Source organism: Diabrotica virgifera, chromosome 6, assembly GCF_917563875.1.
Source record: "Diabrotica virgifera virgifera chromosome 6, PGI_DIABVI_V3a".
In the NCBI taxonomy this organism is placed as follows: Eukaryota; Metazoa; Arthropoda; class Insecta; order Coleoptera; family Chrysomelidae; genus Diabrotica; species Diabrotica virgifera.
Genome location: NC_065448.1, coordinates 51,017,745 through 51,034,945, shown reverse-complemented (window position 1 = coordinate 51,034,945; position 17,201 = coordinate 51,017,745). Strand labels below are relative to the sequence as shown.

General features: G+C 31.4%; 1 protein-coding gene across 4 annotated transcripts in view; it reads left to right on the top strand.

The window, feature by feature from the left end:
- Positions 1-16,868, top strand: part of LOC114325898 (elongation of very long chain fatty acids protein 4-like) — a 340,992-nt gene extending 324,124 nt beyond the window's left edge. For 3 of the 4 annotated variants that reach the window (XM_050654152.1, XM_050654151.1, XM_050654149.1), the window contains 2 exons: positions 5,568-5,717; positions 11,600-16,868. In XM_050654152.1, coding sequence (XP_050510109.1) covers positions 5,568-5,717; positions 11,600-11,722 — 273 coding nt within the window. In that variant the 3' untranslated portion in view covers positions 11,723-16,868. The remainder of the gene's footprint in view (positions 1-5,567; positions 5,718-11,599) is intronic. The other variant, XR_007698844.1, reaches the window with a different exon arrangement.
- The last annotated feature ends 333 nt before the right edge of the window (positions 16,869-17,201 follow it).

Genomic DNA, 17,201 nt, shown 5'->3' with positions numbered 1-17,201 from the left:
TATAGTTTTTTTTATTTTTAAAATATTTCTCATTATAAAAGTTTAGAGTAAATTTAAAAAAGTATAAAATTATTCATATAAATATAAATGTTTAAACTGCCAAGAGACAGGTGGGTAGCAGCTTGAACATTGAGTTTAAGCAAAAAGCAATATTTATTTGTAAAATAAACATTTTTTTCTGTTTTTTGACAGCAGTAAAATGTATTTTGAATTAAATAAATTACATTTACATACATTCTTTCATTCTGTTACTTTCCAGTTAGAATAATAAAATACATTCTTCTTTTTGTGTCAATTAATTTAATTAAAAAAAATATTTTGGACACTATGTATAAATAATTATGTTAATGTTTATATAACTGAATAGAGAATTGAATAGGTAACTTTCCAAATGAGCTACCACACGACCCCTATTCATATTAAAAAAATCATCGATTACGTCATCACAGCCAGATTGATGACGTCACTAGTATGATATAAGTATATACCAAAAACTTACAATTTAAAAATAAAAATCGACCTGATTTGGGATTTTCCATTAAAGTAGCCATCTTACGAAGTAATGAATTTATTCCATATACAGGGTGTTTGGTAAAGAATGGGCCATAGCTTAACCTTAGATTCCTGAGCTTAACATAGGTCGATTTAAGTTAACTTACCTTAGTACAAAAGTTAATAATAGCCTAAATACAGGGTGTCAAAGTTAAATTTTTATTTTATTTATTTTTGGTTATTTCCTGACAGGCATGGGACAGCAACACGAAATTTAGTAAGTCGTGCTGGTATTGTACAATCTAATAAATTATGTTAAACAAACGTTTCTGGCTACTACCAGAGGCGTACGACGGGGGAACATGAATGGTTGACCCTTCCCAAATTCTACGCTACTGGCGGAATTGCTATTTTAGTGCAATTTTTTGATTCTCCAATACATTTATGTAAAAAACATACTGTTCATTCGTAACGATAAAGGTATTAGTTTTCGAGATGTTTGAAGCTAAAAACGAAGGGGCATAATACATTTATCGAAATAAGTGTGCCTTTTCATTTTTAACTTCAAACATCTCGAAAACTCATGACTTTATCGTTACGAATGAAAAGTATATAATTTGCATAGAAAGTATTGGAGAATCTAAAAATTATGCTAAAATAGCAATTTCGTCAGTGGCTTAGAATGTGGGAAGGGTCAACCATTCACTTTCCCTGTCGTACGCCTCTGGTATTAACCACAAAGAATTATTACATAATTTAGTAGAATGTACAGTTGCGGTCATTAAATAGTTTACAGGATTACGTATCTAGGAGCCGATTTTTTAAATTTTTACCCCGTGTAAACGCACCTTTTACGTCAAAGTGACGTTACCAGTGGTGTACCTAGAATAGGTTGATTAAAATTAAAAAATCAAAATAATATAAATAATATATTTTACAAAATTTAACAAAATGAAAAGTATAAAAAGAAGTCTTTTTGAATAAACTTGATTATGGTATTAATAACGAAAATAAGGAAGTCTGGTTTTAAAATACCCTTTTATTTTAAATCTATTTTATATTAAATATTGATAAACACATTTTTGTTTGATTTTCCATATGCACATATGGCTCATGTTTAAATCTGCAGCAACTTGCCTTAGTGACCAACCTTCTTCGAGTTTGGCAACTGCTCTTGCTTTTTTCGCATCACTCAAATGCATTCGAATCATTTTAGAGGAGTTTGATATCGTTTTATTTTATTTTTCAACGTTTCTGAAATGTTTGACAAGCATTGACTTTTTCAAATTTTTTGACATTGACATTTATCAAATCCGTACGACACTGCTATTTTTGCAGTATTACAATGTAAAAATTAAAGTGTAAACTATTCAGTGACCGTCACTGTACAGTACCATTGATTAATAAACACACACTTGATGACAGTACCTACACTTTCTGCCAACTACCATAAGGATATGTCAAATAGTTTTATAGTATCGGGCTCACATAGTTCTTAAAGTTTTAAATAAAGAATAAATTATTAAAAAAAAAAGGAATAATATAAAATAATTTGACATATCCGTGTGATACTTGCCAGAAAGTGTAGGCACTGTACACCCTACTAAATTATGTTGAATAATCGTTTCTGGCTACTACCAGAGGCGTACGACAGGGGAAAGTGAATGGTTGACCCTTCCCAAATTCTACGCCACTGATGAAGCTGTTATTTTAGCATATTTTTTAGATTCTCCAATACTTACTTTGCAAATAATATACTCTTCATTCGTAACGATAAAGTCATGAGTGTTCGAGATATTTGAAGTTAAAATTATTATTTAAAATGGTTACCAAATTGCGTGTTGTTGTCCCATGCCTGTCAGGAAATATTCAAAAATAAATAAAATAAAAGTTTAACTTTGACACCCTGTATTTCGGTTATTATCAACTTTTGTACTAAGGTAAGTTTGCTTAAATCGACCTATGTTAAGCTCAGGAATCTAAGGTTAAGCTATAGCCCATTCTTTACCAAACACCCTGTATTTGCACCATACTGTTTAAAGCTTTCTTAGTTTTTTTTATCCAAGCTCTATTCTGAAAATTCTTTTACTATGCTTTTTCTCATGAGGATCTTTCAGTGCGTCATAGTTTTCGATTTCTTTCTAACGAGTTAAATTGCATGTAACAGAAAAAAACGCACGTCGGTGATTACATTTCGTCGGTGACATTTATAATATTTATTCTAGTTGTCAATAGATGGCGCTATAATCGAAATAAAAATTATTTTCAAATTATATAGTATATCTACGAATATAATCTGTACAATTTATAAGACTATACAAGTCAAAGAAAATACCATTTTATAAACGCAATAAACAGAATTGATTTGTTTTTATACCAAATTGCAAATAAAATTTGACAACTGTCAGATTTAACTAAAATGTCATGTCACTAAAATGTATATTATCACGGACTTACCTTTTTTCTATCATTTGTGACGCACTGAAAAATGCTCATGAAAAGAAGCATAGGTAATTATCATCTATTGTTTCAAGTTCTTACTATTTTAACCGCAATTTAAAAATAATTTTTATAATTAGCAACTCTACTCCCTTCTTGCGCTGATGTTAAAAAACCCTCGCGAAACGTAAGGATCCTAATTAGTCACATTCACCTTCATTGCATTGCTCTCTTACCACATTCCGTCCTACATTAGTTAAGTAGAAATGTAAAGAACAACTTCAGATGAATATAAACGACGTGGTAAGGCATAAGAAGTATTAAAAAAAATTATGTACTTGAATAATATAAAATAAAATTAAATATCTACATGAAAATATTTACATAAACACATATTACATAAATATATCACTATATTATATTACATATATTACATATAGTGGTATATAGCTACACATACAGAGTGAATCTGTAATTTGGAATAAATTTAATAGTTCAAATATGTACTAATTATTTTTTTGAAAAATGCTGAGACCTGTCGATTAGTATTTCAAATCGAAATTTTTTACATACAATAATAATGTATACACTATACAGGGTGTACCAACTTAGATATATGACGTCATCGTTGATTTTCTTAAATGGCAACACTGTCATTTTGATAGCTATTTTGATAGAGTGTGTAAAGTTATACATAACTGCAAAATATTAAATTTTTATTCCCTACCATTTACAAGATAATAAAAAATTTCAAAGTTATAAAAAACAAAGTAATCAAATAATATTGAATTATTTCAATTAAGCAAATGCTCATAATGTTACCCATTGACTATTTGACAATATCCTAAACGCGATCGAAATTCGTTTTGACTCTGCGGGAACATGGGCCAGAAGTAATAATGAAAAGGCAAAGGCCTTTGCTGAACACCTAAGCAACGTCTTTGAACCTTACAACATGAACCAAAACGACGAAGATAATAATGAAATCTTAAATTTTCTTGATATACGTTTTCAAATGGATCTCCCAATCAAAAAATTTTAATCTAAAGAAATCCGAATGGTCATCATGAATGAAATCAATCCAAAAAGGGCTCCTGGATATGACCTTGTCACTGGAAAAATCCTGAAAAACCTAACTAAGAAAACAATCATGGCAATAACACATATATTTAATGCAATATTTACGTATGATCATTTTCCAAATCAGTGGAAAGTAGCAGAGATCATAATGTTACAAAAACCAGGAAAAGACCCCAAAGAACTAAACTCATATAGACCCATTAGTCTCTTATCTATATTATCTAAGCTATTTGAAAAAGGTTTCTACGTCGATTAGAACCAATAATAGAAGAAACAAGATTAATTCCAAAACATCAATTTGGTGTTCGTAGCAAACATGGAACAATAGAACAAACACATCGTATAGTCAAACATATCAGCAATGATCTAGAAAACAAGAGGTACTGTAGTGCAGCTTTTCTAGATATCAGCCAAGCATTCGACAAAGTGTGGCATACAGGACTCCTCCATAAGCTGAAGAAAAATCTTCCGTATCAATATTATTTAATTATAAAATCGTATCTGACAGATTGTTTTCATTAGTAAATCAACAAGATGCTCGCTCAGAACTATTTAAAATAAAATCCGGTATCGCACAAGGTAGTGTACTCGGTCCCTATTTATACTTGTTATTTACTGCTGACCTACCTACAACTAGATTGACAACAGTCGCTACATTCGCAGATGACACAGGTATTATCGCATCTCACACAGACCCCCAAAGAGCTTCGCATAACTTACAAGCCCACTTAAATAAAATATAAAAACGAGTAAAAGAATGGAAACTAAAAGCTAATGAAGCAAAATCGACCCACATGACATTTACCATGCGAGGAGAGAGCTGTCCACCAGTATTCATAAACAACAAACAATTAGTACAAGTAGATAAAACCAAATACCTGGGCATACATTTAGATAAAAGACTAACATGGAGAAAACACATCTTCATCAAAATAAAGCTACTTGGACTCAAACTTCAACAAATGTACTGGATCCTAGGCAGACACTCAAGACTGTCAAGTGAAAATAAATTAGTGGTATACAAAGCCATACTTAAACCCATATTAACTTATTGCATACAGCTATGGGGCTCAGCCAGCAACTCTAACTTGGAAATCATACAACGTTTCCAAAATAGGGCATTAAGAACCATAGTAAACGCTCCACGGTACGTCCCCAACGCAATAATAGAGAGAGACGTGAAAGTTCCCAGTATCAAAGAAGAAATCTGCAAATACAGTGAAAAGTATGAAAAAAGACTTAGTGCGCATCCAAATAATTTCCTGAGTGAATTATTAAACACTGAAGGTGAAGTTCGCAGACTGAAGCGTTATAAACCAACTGACTTCCAAATAGATTTTAGAAAAATTAGAACTATTTTAAGTGTTACTTTATTTTACTAGTAGTACTATTTAGTATACATTAGTTGATAATTTAGAAAGGAAAGTTTTCATTGGAATTCTTACCTACAAGTCATAACCTTAAAAAGTCATAACTTTAACTGATTGTTCCTAAAGGAACATATTGTTAAATAAAATGGACTAATAAAAAAATATTCAATGTGTAATTTTTTGTAGATTCAATTTACTTGTGCCTTGATCCTGGGTGCAAACGGAATAAGAATGGGTTGTGAATTCCCCTTATGGATGCACTACACACTCATTGGGTATATGATATCATTTATAGTACTCTTCGGAAACTTCTACGTTAAGGCTTATTTGGAACGGGTAAGTACACTTTATTTTTTTGTTTTGTTTCAATTATTTTGTCTATAAATTATATGGATGATTGTACGATTGTAAGAGACAGTCTACACTCATAGACCACTTAAACTACGACCATAAAGATCTTCTGTGCGATTTCAGGATCTTCTTTATGTGTGGTTTCAGACAGGTTTGAGTTTGTTATTTAACCCCTGTTTAAGCTGAAGCCGAAACCAATTCCAACTTGGTTATTCTTGTACCACGAGCAAATGTAGATAGCTTGGTGGCAAACCTAATACCTCATGTCCAAAACTTCCTGGCAAATAGATGCTATTATAGTCTGATCCCTCAACTTAGATCAAGACATCTGTCCAGGCAAACATTTTATATTGACAAAGTATAGTGATGAATTATTAGGATAAAAAAACTTAAGTTTTCAATTTAACATCACATAAAACAACACCAAAAGAATGTTACTCTACATCCCACCAGATTGAAAACAATGGGAACCTTCTCTGGTAACACCTCCGAAGCTTCTACAATTTGCAAGCCATAGCGGATGCTGAAACTAAGGAAGATGAGGGATTTTACAATTTATAATTCATGTCCCATCTGCTCAGCGCGGTAAAGTTCCAACGAGAATGGTTCCCTTCGTACTCCAATCAGAGAGTGCAGAGACTGTTTGGACTAAAATAATGATGCGGCCGTTGTTTCGTGTTGCAACGAAATTGAAAATGGTTATTCATTTTTGATTTACATATTTACTCTGATTGGAGTACGAAGGGAACCATTCTCGTTGGAACTTTACCGCGCTGAGCAGATGGGACGTGAATTATAAATTGTAAAATTCCCTCATCTTCCTTAGTTTCAGCATCCGTTATGGCTTGCAAATTGTAGAAGCCTCGGAGGTGTTACCAGAGAAGGTTCCCATTGTTTTCAATCTGGTGGGATGTAGAGTAACATCGTTTGGTGTTGTTTTATGTGCTCTTCTTCTTCTTCGTCTAGCCATTCACGTCCACATCTGAACATAAGCCTCTTCAAGTCTTCCTTTCCATTGTTTTTTGTTGTACGCTACTTGTAGCCAATTTTTCCCGGCAGTTCGTTTCAGATCATCTGCCCATCTCATAGGAGGTCTGCCTCTGGGTCTTTTGTATGGTCTCCAGGTTATAATTGTTCTGTGCCATTTGTTAAGATCGCTTCTAGCTACATATCCAGCGTATTCCCATTTCAATTTTAGTGATTTTTGTACCACATCGGTGACTTTGGTTTTCTGTCTTATCCATGTGTTTGTTTTTCTGTCCTTAAGTGATATGCCTTTCCATCGCGTGTTGAGTGACTCTGAGTATGTTCATATTCTTTTTTGTGATTGTCCATGTTTGTGCCCCATATGTTAATATCGGAATAATGCATGCATCAAAAACTTTAGATCTAAGATGTAGTTGAATTTGCTGATTTCTGAGTATATAGTTCAGTTTGCCGAATGCTGCCCATGCTAACTTTCTTCTTCTTTTTATTTCTTCCGTTTGAATTTCCCTATTTAGTATTATTTTTTGTCCTAAGTATATATATTCTTCAACTTTTTCTATAACTTTGTTGTTTATTATTGTCATCGTTTCTTCGGAGTGCATGACTTTTGTTTTGTTTAAATTAATTTTCAGTCCTATTTTAGAATATTCTGTGTGTAGTTTTGAAAGCATGGTTTGCAGTTCTTGTAGGTCAGTAGCTATCAGGATTACGTCATCCGCAAATCGTAGATTACTGAGGTAGCGGCCATTGATGTTTATTCCCTTATATTTTCAATTTAGATTTTTAAAAACGTTAGGTGCTGTTAGATTGAAAACTTAGTTTTTGCTAGCAGTTGCCGCTAGGGCATCCCTGCCATTTCGTTCGTTGCAATCCGTGACTTCACGCCGGGGTGTGTCCTAATTGGGTCAGAGAGAGCAGCATATATGCTTCCTGATGAAAGACTAATAAGTTTCGAAACCGGTAGAGGTGCTTGCTGCACTCTCTGATTGTCTAGAATAATGATGCGGCTGTAGTTTCATTTTGCAACGAAATTAAAAATTCACGAGGAAAATAAACTTCCTGTAGCTGGCTGTATACCATAAATCACAAAAATACCAAGTTTCTTGTAAAAGGTATATATTAAAATACCCTAAATAAGGGTCAAAATACAAAACGTTTTCGGATTAAGGAATCCATCATCAGTGTTTAAAAGCCCTAAAATTAAGTATAACCTAATTAAATGAGATAAAAGTTAAAATTGACAGAGGTTTTCAAGAACAAGAGGTCATACTTACAAAATTTGCATGCCTGAGCCACCAAAATGTATAGGGTAAAAACCCTTTAAATGTAAATAGTAAAGATGTTTTACATATTTATATAAAATTCATCGAATGTAATAGATAAACCTGGATGTTACCCAGGGCAACACAGGACTCTCCCCACGTGGTTGGAACTTTTTTTGGTGAAAACCTCACATATTGGATTTCAATGGCCAACTGACAAGTGAATTAAAGAGCAACCCGAAATGACATCAAGAACTGTCAATGTAACCTAGTTGTAATATTACTTCAGCCACAACGTTAAAGATTAATTTAAATGTTTTAAGATAAAAAACAGTATTAAATTTACAAATAGTAAAAAAATTAAAAGATGTTCACAAAATATGAAATGATTATTCATTTTTTAATTACTAGAATGTCTTGAGCGTAAAGTACTTCGCAAATGCGATAAATGGTATATGGATATAACTTTGAACTGTACAGAGTCTAGAAGGACCCACATATCGTAAAAGTAGTAAAGAGAAACCCCATTAAGATGGATCCGAAAGGTGTTAAGAGTGGACCCTGGTAACCACCAGAATATTTATGTTCCAAAACTCAGTAGGAAGTAGAATAGACTACAGGCCCATGTCCAAAATGGATGGGTCATATGAACCACCAGGTAACGTATATAGGACGATATAAGAGCATAAAATAATAAGATTCAGCACTATGCCGTCACTTGTAAGCAGTCCAACTGAGTGCTGGTAAGAATTCAAAAGTGCAGGTAGAGTGGGTACATTTTGGTCATATATTTTTGTACGGCATTTTTACCATCGATAGATCCATGAAAAATCATAAGAAAGCGCGCAGTGCCGTACAAAAATAGCGAGCCACAAAGTTGGTACATTTTTTTGATTTTCTGACAATTTCCAGGATAAATTTGGTCATTTGATTCTGTACGGCATCAGTTTCATACTGTTGTAATACAACTTCTAATCCATTATTTCGCAGCGCCGTACAAAAATCATGCGACAAGGGGAAAAATCGAGGGTTGCAATCCCCTCTCTTTCCGTGGTACGGGGAGTGATTTGAAAAAGTACGGCTTCGGTTCCAAAACATTATCTAGCACTCAAAAGTACTATTAAAAATAATGCCGTCAAAAAATTATTGTTCATTTGAATGTATATTAATACTTATGCTAATTTCATGGTATACTTGATTTATAAAGCTAAAAAAATCATTTGACTCTGTACGACAACTTTTTATTTAACATTATATTGTAAAATACAATTGTTATATATTATTGCCGTTCAAAAGAAACTGTTCTAAAAAAAATTATAGAGAAATAAAAAAACAGAAATTTTTTAAAATATTACCAAAGTTTAAATATTCATAGATTAATAAAATATAGCAATTTTATACATTTATCCTTTGTTTTAAATAGGAGTAAGATAAATAAATTAGGAAAAAATGATGCCGTACATTTAAATGCATACCAAATCTTTTAGGTTGATGATAATGACGCTACCAAGGTAATACTTTATGGTCATTTGATACTGTACGGTATTAACATAACTATTTTTGAAGAGAACAATTATTGATAATATGATAAAATCATTATGATGTCTAACTGAAGTGAAAGGGTGTGTAGGTATATAATATCCAAGAATTGAAACTGTAAATCCCAGTATCAACAGTTTTGTATACTTTTAATATACAGTGCTAGTCAAAAGTCCGTACCTTCCCTCGTATCTTTTGAACGGTTATACCTATAATAGTGAAATTTGGAGGGAGAAAATAAACGGACGTACGCTTCTTAACTAGTCATGACAGGTGACATAATAGTGACAGATGACGTTACAGAGCCACTGTGACCGATAATTTTAAATGGGACCTTATGGCAAGTGATACCTCGTTTGAAAGGTATTCAAAATACCTATTTAGTCATACTAATTTTTTTGGGTTTTAGTTTATTTTGATTTTGGTGAATAAATTAAATAAATACAATATTGTAGTCTCGCATTTAATTAATGAAAATTAAAAATGTCCACCTGTTTTTTGTCCAAAATGTTGACGTTTTTCAATTCTCTAGTAGTTTTTACGTCAACGTCAACCTTTTTGACAAGTAATGATATGCGGAATTTTGAATTTTTATTAATTAAATGCGAAACTACAATTTTAAATTTATTTCATTTATTCATTAAAATTAGCTTAAACTCAAACAAAATTAGTATGACTGAATAGGTATTTTCAAAACCTTTCAAACGAGGTATCACTTGCCATGAGGTCCCATTTAAAATTATCTGTCACAGTGGCGCTCTAAAGTCATCTGTCATAATTACGTCACCTGTCATGACTAGTTAAGAAGCTTACGTCCGTTTATTCCCTCCCTTTAAATCTCACTATTATAGGTATAACTGTTCAAAAGATACGAGGGGGGTACTGACTTTTGACTAGCACTGTATACTTCAAACATTATTGTTACATGTATATAATTGATTTGTTTCATTGTAATGATGTGAATAAATAAAACAACTAGTATTTTTTAGAAAAATTACTACTAGAAAACGACTACTTAGCACACAGTACAGTATTATAGGCAGGTGTAGATATATGCCTACAAATGCTACATGTCGTAACATAACGTTGCTCCTTAAGCGATATATATGTAAATTATATTTATTTAATATTTTTATTACTTTTTTATCAATATGAACTTTCAGATTTGTACGGCGTTAACTTTTTATAAATTATTGCATTAAGTACAAATGAACTATCTAATGCCGTATAAAAAATATCGTCATAACTTTCACCTTACATTTCGTTATATGGATTTTTCGTACATTTCATTCTGTGGATTTTTCCTTGAGCTTTTTTTTCCTACAAACCTTTGGACCAACGAAAATGTACGGCATATAAAATAATGTTATCTATGCATAAAATACTTTCAAAATAAATTAATTTTATGTTGTTTCAAATCACCCCCCGGACCACGGAAAGAGAGGGGATTGCAACCCTCGATTTTTTCCACTTGTCGCGTGATTTTTGTACGGCGTTGCGGAATAATGGATTAAAAGTTGTATTGAAACAGTATGAAACTGATGCCGTACAGAATCAAATGACCAAATTTACCCTGGAAATTGTCAGAAAATAAAAAAAAAATACCAACTTTGTGGCTCGCCATTTTTGTACGGCACTGCGCGCTTTTTCATTATTTTTCATGGATCTATCGATGGTAAAAATGCCGTACAAAAATATATGACCAAAATGTACCAACTCTACCTGCACTTTTGAATTCTCACCAGCACTCAGTTGGACTGCTTACAAGTGACGGCATAGTGCTGAATCTTATTATTTTATGCTCTTACATCGTCCTATATACGTCACTTTGTGGTTCATATGACCCATCCATTTTGGACATGGGCCTGTAGTCTAGAACTTGGAGAAGACCAATCTCGATGACGTGGAAGATGATCGCAAAGCAGTTAGCATTCAAAGATGCTTCTTTAAATTAGATCAACAAACCTGTCGAGGCAAACAAAGTATAAATTGTATTAAAAGTACCTCTAAATGCATCACCCTTTATAGCTACAATATTTTATTAACACCTTAATAACGTCACTTTTTTTAAATTTTTAGGGCAACCAAGTATTCTATGGAATGGACTTTGGATGTGGCCAGGGAAACAGCAATTATTCCAAACAATATACAGTGCAATCTCACAACGGAGTTCAAAACGAAGTAGAAAAGAAACACAATTAAAACTTTTGATTCTAAATATGCTAGAATTTTAAAAAGAGTAAATAAATCCAGATCTTCCTCATAATAGACCATTTCCCATAATGGGTCGTTTTTGTATATAGATAAGGAATGTACGATATAGTTGTAGTATGATAAGAATGATACAGATTTATAGAGTATATTAACAAGTTATAATTTATGCATTACAATAAACGATACTGTCTTAAGGGGACTTTTACTTTTTAAATTAGAAAAAAATTTAGACAATGTTAAATATTAAAAAAAATATTATATTTATGGTTATAATTTTTTAACAAATTGTTAAGAAGGTTATGACGTACACAAAAAAAATGTTGGCACTTTTAGTTTTTTTTATCACTGCAAATTGCGTCTTTGAAAAACTGCATATTAATTTGATAGACACTTTTCTGCCTTCCTGTAACAATTTTTTTCTAAATTCCAGCGGGATTGAATTCCTGAGATTGTTAAAGTAAATATTATATTTTTACGGCCTTAATAGGCAATTTTATAAATAATAAGAAAAAAAGTCTGTTCTGGAAGTGAATTTACCCTGTACTAAAGGTGGGATTTTTTAAAACTTTTTGGGGGTTTATTTTTAGTAGTCGTATAATTATAGAAACTTTCAGAAATATTTTGGTTTACTGAGATTGGTGTAGTATATTTTGAGAAAAACGTCTCCCAGTTTTGAAAATTGTGATTTCTTATTGAAATTTTATCGAATAAAATGGTCAAATTTATTTTTTCCTCTAATCAGCGATTCCTGGTGCTTTATAATTCTGCAAAATTTTGATGTTTCGCTGTTCCTTCTGTTGACTTGAGCAATACCAGCTGCGTCAATATTTTTCGACCAACTCATTTCTATTTTCCCTAATTTTTACTCCCATAAGGTGCATGCAACGCATCCCTAGATTTTAATTCTTTATCGATGGTTAATTCAAAATTGTTCTCTGCATTAAACTGATTACTTTTAAATTGTGTTTTAATATTAGGCTTATTTCGAAGCTTCCCCTTATTTCTAATGCCTTTTAAATAACCAATTGCTAAAGGTATTTTTTTTTTCGATTTTATATTATAAAACACTCGCTTTATAAGTTTTAGAACACAACTGTCGAGTTGCAGCTGCATAGATCAGGCATCTCGCGCGTTGTTAAATACCAACGAGTTTTAGCTCAGGTGGGTACTGTTATAAATATAGCTATAACTTTGTTTGTATTTCGAACTTTTAATGAAACACACTCGCTTTATAAGTTTTAGAACACAACTGTCGAGTTGCAGCTGCATAGATCAGGCATCTAGCGCGTTGTTAAATACCAACGAGTTTTAGCTCAGGTGGGTACTGTAATAAATATAGCTATAACTTTGTTTGTATTTCGAACTTTTAATGAAACACACTCGCTTTATAAGTTTTAGAACACAACTGTCGAGTTGCAGCTGCATAGATCAGGTATCTCGCGCGTTGTTAAATACCAACGAGTTTTAGCTCAGGTGGGTACTGTTATAAATATAGCTATAACTTTGTTTGTATTTCGAACTTTTAATGAAATTTTAGAACAGTAAACTTTTAGATTAGATTAGATTTTTTTAAATCTAAATTAAATTTTTAATTAAATTAGATTTAGTAAATTAGATTTTTTTTTAAATTTACAAAGTATGTTTCCTTAGCTAAGCGACAACATTCCAATTTATGTTGCTTCAATTTATTGATATCGTTGATAGTTGGAATATAACTAATTGCCAACTTTTTCCTTACATATAACTAGTCAACCTTGCCCTCTTTTAAATTTACTGTAACACTATACCTATGCAGATTGTATCGTATCCATTAGTGGTTTAATAATTATTTTTGCTGTCGATCTATACCTACCTATATACGAAAAGATATTCTCTTCACCTCGTTTTTCAAGCCAGTTCTGTCTGAAGAGCTAAAAATAGAGAAACATCTGTCACAGAATGGCAAGTTAGACGAGGTGTATATTATTTACAAATTATTTATATATAATTATTAACAAATTTCTCTTCATGTAGTAGCTTAACAGTAATTAATGGATTCAATATCAAATTAAAAACCAAAATCAAAATCTTGGAGACGACTTATTAAAAACAATGGGAAATGGTCTTAAAGTTTTTATAGGAACGAATATCAAAACTTTGTGTTGTGGAAACTGGTCGTACACTTTTTTCAAAAAAAGTTTCGCCACGAGTTTCTTCGACTAGTGATCATCAAATAGGGTACGTTGGTGTGACGTCAAACTGTCATTTTTTCGAGGTTAGGTTCAGCTTGATTCTACATAAACTGGAAATCAGATGAATCAAAGTAGTTTTAATAAGAAGGGTTGAATTCTTATATTATAATTGACCAGTTATTTTAAAGTACTGCTTTTCAGTTTGTATAGATACAGTAGTTAGGTAAATACTTAAAGCAAAATGACAGAATGACGTTAGTATTAATATGGCATATACCAACTTAGAATGCTAGTTATTCAATCGATACATAAAAAGTGACCTTGTTAAGGGTAGCTATTTTATTAGAATTTCTGAAGCTCGTAGGTCAAAAATTATACGTTTACTGATGATATCAAATTTGTATAAAGCTTTTAAAACAGTAAACAATTTGTTTCCTTTCGGTGGGTATCTGATATATATCTAGTTAACATGACAGAAAAAAGAATACGTTATATATGAGTATTTATCAGTTTAAATTACATTAGAAATTGTTTTTTTGTGTATCCGGAGCACTAAAAATTCCATACTTTTTAAAATTACTTTCAATTACGAAACTTAAAAAAAAAAACCAAATAAAAAAATATAATGTTGTCTTTCAGCATCCTCAAATAGATTTTTACGATTTCTTAAAATTGCATATAAGGTTAATTTTAATTACTCTTTTGCTAAAAACTTGATATTTTTCCCTTTAAATAATTTATATCCTTAATCTACGATAACTAATTCCATTATGTGATAAGTATATGACATTAGAGACTTTACTTAGCTCTATAAAAATAAAGACGCAAAGTGTACAACGAACTGTAAATTTAGAATAGAACATACCATACGAAAACGAATATAAAAAATTCCCTCTCCTTCTCTATCTCACTCTCTCTCTCTCCCTCTCTCCTTTACCCCTTCTCTCCCTCTCTCCCTCCTTCTTTCTCCCCCTCTCCCTCTTTCTCTCTCTTTCTCTCTCTCTCTTTCTCTCTTTCTCTCTCTCTTTCTCTTTTTATCTCTCTCTATCTCTTTCTTGTCCTTCCGATTTTATAATCTAATGTATATCATTGTTATTCGCTCTGAGCTTTGCTGGTATCGCCAACTAGCGGATTACTAATGCAACTTCGGCTGGAAATTTAATGAGAAAAGTATTGCGAATAATAGCAAATAACTATTGTATATTATATGATTTTAATTAATTAAAATGTAATTAAACTAATGCTGAAATATTAGTTTACTCACAATCGGTTAGTAATTTATGGATTTCAAACCTTTGAAGTAATCAGGAAGCGACTTATTACTTACTTTACTTTCCCAGCTAGCCGGGAAAGTACTTTCCCGGCTAGCATCTGTCACTTTTCTACCTGCAAATGTCAATGTCATTTTTGATTAAAAAATGGTTTAGAAAGAATATAATCCACTCAACATTTGTTTAATTAAGAAAAAACAACAACAACAACAAAAAGAAAACTATTTGGAATTATAAATATTAATAGTTACATTGGAATTATGATTACTATTAAAGGTTAAAGTAAGACCGTGTTGCTCAAAATTATGAGTTTCAGAAATAGATGATGACAATAAATGTCAGATTCAACAAACTTGTTTTGTTACCTAGCAACGATCTCACAGGTTACTTAAAATAATTCATCTTATCACATAATGAAAATGGATACAGATATTTGAAACGAAATTCTTATTGGTAGAATGTGAGTATTAGAAATCCATAAAATACTAACCGATTGTGAGTAAAATAGTATACAAACCTCGCGGGAACTCATTCTAGCCTCGCGTCTGTAGTTTACCTCGGTGCTTCGCACCTCGGTAAACTACCTTGCCGCTCGGCTGAAATAGAGTACTTTCCCGCTAGGTATGTATTATACTATTACTTCTTTCCTGCTTCAGATAGTTTCGCAATTATAGATTCGCAATAGATTTATTATACCCATTATAAAATTTAAAAAACCAAATTTCAGTATTTAAAACGTAAGTATATTTAAGGTAAAAATATATGCCACAGCTTTGGCCAACTAATATTTTTTTATTAAAGTTTTTAATTTCAATGTATTAAATTATTCACTTTGAAATTTATGTCAAATTTCCAGCAAAAGTTCACTGGCTTGTCACTACTGGCGCTCACGAACGTTTAAATATCCCCTCTACCTACGAGCTCACAGCGGATATACAAATTTTCTGCGTAGTCAATAGATTCGAGTGTCTAATAAACAGCGTATATTAGACCTTAGACCCAATAAATTGCTATAATATTCAAAATATAGCTCTAGCTATAAATAGTTATTATTATTCTTATATTTTTGATAAATTTTGATTACATCTTTCATAAAACTCAAGAACAACATTATTTAACAATTCAATTTCAATTTAAAAATTCGTTACATTTTCATTAAGTTTTCACAGGTTTACAACGTTTTAATGAAGGCCTAGAGAATAAATGAATAAAACTTGCTCACAGTGTGAGAACTTAATTGATTCATAATTTCTGGGGAAAAATATTTTCCTAATATATCTCAATTACCCATCGAAATAATATAAAAAATATTGTATAGAAATTTTGGCTTAAGGTTTGTGACTGTTTGTAAAATGCTAAGGTATGATAAAAATTTAAAAAAATGTTTTGACTGCTTTTTGTTACTAGTGTTGTTGAATAATTTCAACCACGATGATTTTTAAGATCAAAAACTAACTCGAAAATTATATTTCTTTTTATTATTATTTATTTGGGATTTTTGTTAAGTTTTTTGTTATATTATATTTTTGTAAAAATGTGATTTAGTTTAAAACACATCTTTTTAGGTGCGTTGTATGAGATTGTAAAACATTCACAAGTTATTGATAAAGTTTTGATTGTTTTAGATTTTGTCGTAGAAAATATTTGAAATTTTGTTTTATTAATAAAATAAACGTAGGTGTCTGTTAAAAATGGTGTTTTATTAATATCCTTTAATATTTTTTAAATCATTAATATTTTCGATTATGGCACGTGAAGTATAGTGGAGTTAGAAAGACGAAAACGGCGGGTTCGTTGGAAAAAAATTTCCCATGAGATTTTTTTGCATAATCACATTTGTAATACACCCCAGAATAAGGTTCAAGAAGTCGCCCACGAGAAAAGTGGTCCAAATTTTTTTTAACAATTTTTTTTAATCAAATTGCAAAAATTATTATTTTTGTTTTGGACAAATTTTTTTTAGGTTTTTTAGACCATTCTGGACAAAAAAGGTCTTTTGTAATTTTTCTCTAAAGTTAATGGTTT